The sequence below is a fragment of the Phytophthora parasitica genome (assembly GCF_000247585.1).
Source record: "Phytophthora parasitica INRA-310 unplaced genomic scaffold supercont2.94, whole genome shotgun sequence".
In the NCBI taxonomy this organism is placed as follows: Eukaryota; Oomycota; class Peronosporomycetes; order Peronosporales; family Peronosporaceae; genus Phytophthora; species Phytophthora nicotianae.
Window position 1 is genome coordinate 156,129 of NW_008649080.1, and position 1,868 is coordinate 157,996.

The 1,868-nt window shown below is 50.9% G+C and overlaps 1 protein-coding gene across 1 annotated transcript in view; it reads right to left on the reverse strand.

The window, feature by feature from the left end:
• Positions 1 to 1,372: 1,372 nt before the first annotated feature.
• PPTG_18578 (hypothetical protein) overlaps positions 1,373 to 1,868 on the reverse strand; it is a gene marked incomplete at both ends in the record, with an annotated part of 4,482 nt that continues 3,986 nt past the window's right edge. The window contains one exon of the mRNA XM_008917137.1: positions 1,373 to 1,825. Coding sequence (XP_008915385.1) covers positions 1,373 to 1,825 — 453 coding nt within the window. The remainder of the gene's footprint in view (positions 1,826 to 1,868) is intronic.

The following is a 1,868-nucleotide window of genomic DNA, read 5'->3' on the forward strand; positions in this document are numbered from 1 at the left end:
TTCTACGCGATGGATTACTGAACGACGCCGTGATTGATTTCGGAATCAGAATGATTGCTGAAAGTGTGGATGGTTGTATCACATTTTCATCATTGACATTGGTTGCAGGGTGGCCTAAACCACCAAGACAATGGCTATCGGAGACATCTTATGTGGTGATGCCCATAAATTTAAGTTCGAATTACTGGGGAGTCATCATTGTGGAGATCACGTTCCCGACAACACTGACGGTGTATTTCTATGAGCCCCTACATGATCACTGTTACCGAAAAGAACTGGATAATACATGGGATTACCAGTTGCGGCCATATCTGGAGAAATGGCACAGCCAAAGTGGCTCAAAAGAGCCTTTTCCGAAGCAAATTATCGTGAAGTGGATCGCCAAGCCCTCGCAACCTGATTTAAAATGCTGTGGGGTAATGGTCTTGGGCATTGTGTACGCATACTTGCGCAACACACATCGGTTTGAACGCCATCGGGTGACAGAAGCCTACGTAAGCGTGATACGACTAAGACTAGCCTGGTTGCTGCTGTGTACGACGAAGATGATACCACATAGCGAGAAGAATTTGAAGGAAATGCAGAAGACGAACCAAGAGATTAGTAAAGTGCTGCTCCCACAATGATCACGTTTAACTTGTAGCCTTCAGTAGTCTGTTAACAAAACAAAATGCCACTTTCTTGATGAAACTTGTGCTGTTGGTCATATTCCTCTTCTTATGTTTACTTCTTCTTGTACATGCAACAAATTTGACAACAACGCGTGCTGATGATGATAATTCGCTTCTAGTTTTAAATTTCCGGTAATTTAATCAGTACCATAATGGCACCAAAGGTTTTGGGCGCCCTAACGGCAGCAGTTAAGGGCGCCGAAGTGGTTTAAGGGTGCTCTAAGGCCTGTCGTGTAGACGTAGTTAAGGGTGCAGCAACGCCATTCATTTTGGAAATCCTGCCCCCTCAGGTGCCACCGGCACGAGTCGCGCGGAGGACGTTCTCGCGGCTATCCTGAAGGACACAGATAACTCCCACGAGCAGCAAGCGCGTCATTCGCTGCCTTACATCCAGATCACGCCGCTCCACCGCCTCCATCTGCACAGTTCCTGTTTCCTGAAGTAAAATGAACCCGAAAGGGCGGCCAGAATGCTCGCTATTATAATAGGAGAAACCCGTACGTGAGCGACGCACGGACAGCAACACACGCCGCGTTGGGTTGATGATCGCGCGGGGAGAGCCGCAGCAAGCGGTGGTGGGACATTATTGCGGGATGGCGTGCTAAGTAGTGCACGGAGTAGGAAATGGTGGCGGTCGGCGGGTGGGTGTGAGGGGGCCTGGAGGTACGAGTCACTGGATGTGTGATTGGTGTTAACGGAAACTAATCTAACTGCAGTGCTCTGCCATTGTTTGCAGGTCTTCCAGTGTTTTGCTGCTCAGTTTGCGCACGGCGCGCTTTATTGCGGCCCCTGTACACGAGTCGAGTCCGGCAAAAGATGTCCAGGCGGTTCCGTACCGAGAGCGCGTGAATAAGATGGATACAGTAGCCCGACTTGAAGAATATGCGGCAGCCGCATATCTTCAAGTCGACATCGACTTCCCACCCGCTACCTGGCATCCCTGCAGTCTCCATGCGCGCCTTTTGTGTCGATACGCATGCGGTCACTGGAAGGGCCTCTTTGGTGCGCCTGTCCTGTGGGTCGTACACACGTTCCATTCGGTCGGACACGGCGTGGACGACATTGGTATTGGTAGCCGGCGTCATTGCCCCCGTAAGGAACCCGATGGAGTGCTTCTCTGGTGACACCTCGCGTAACGAACCTGCTTTCCGCATCTAACGCACTCGACGGAGCACATCAGCACGTGGTTGAACAGCA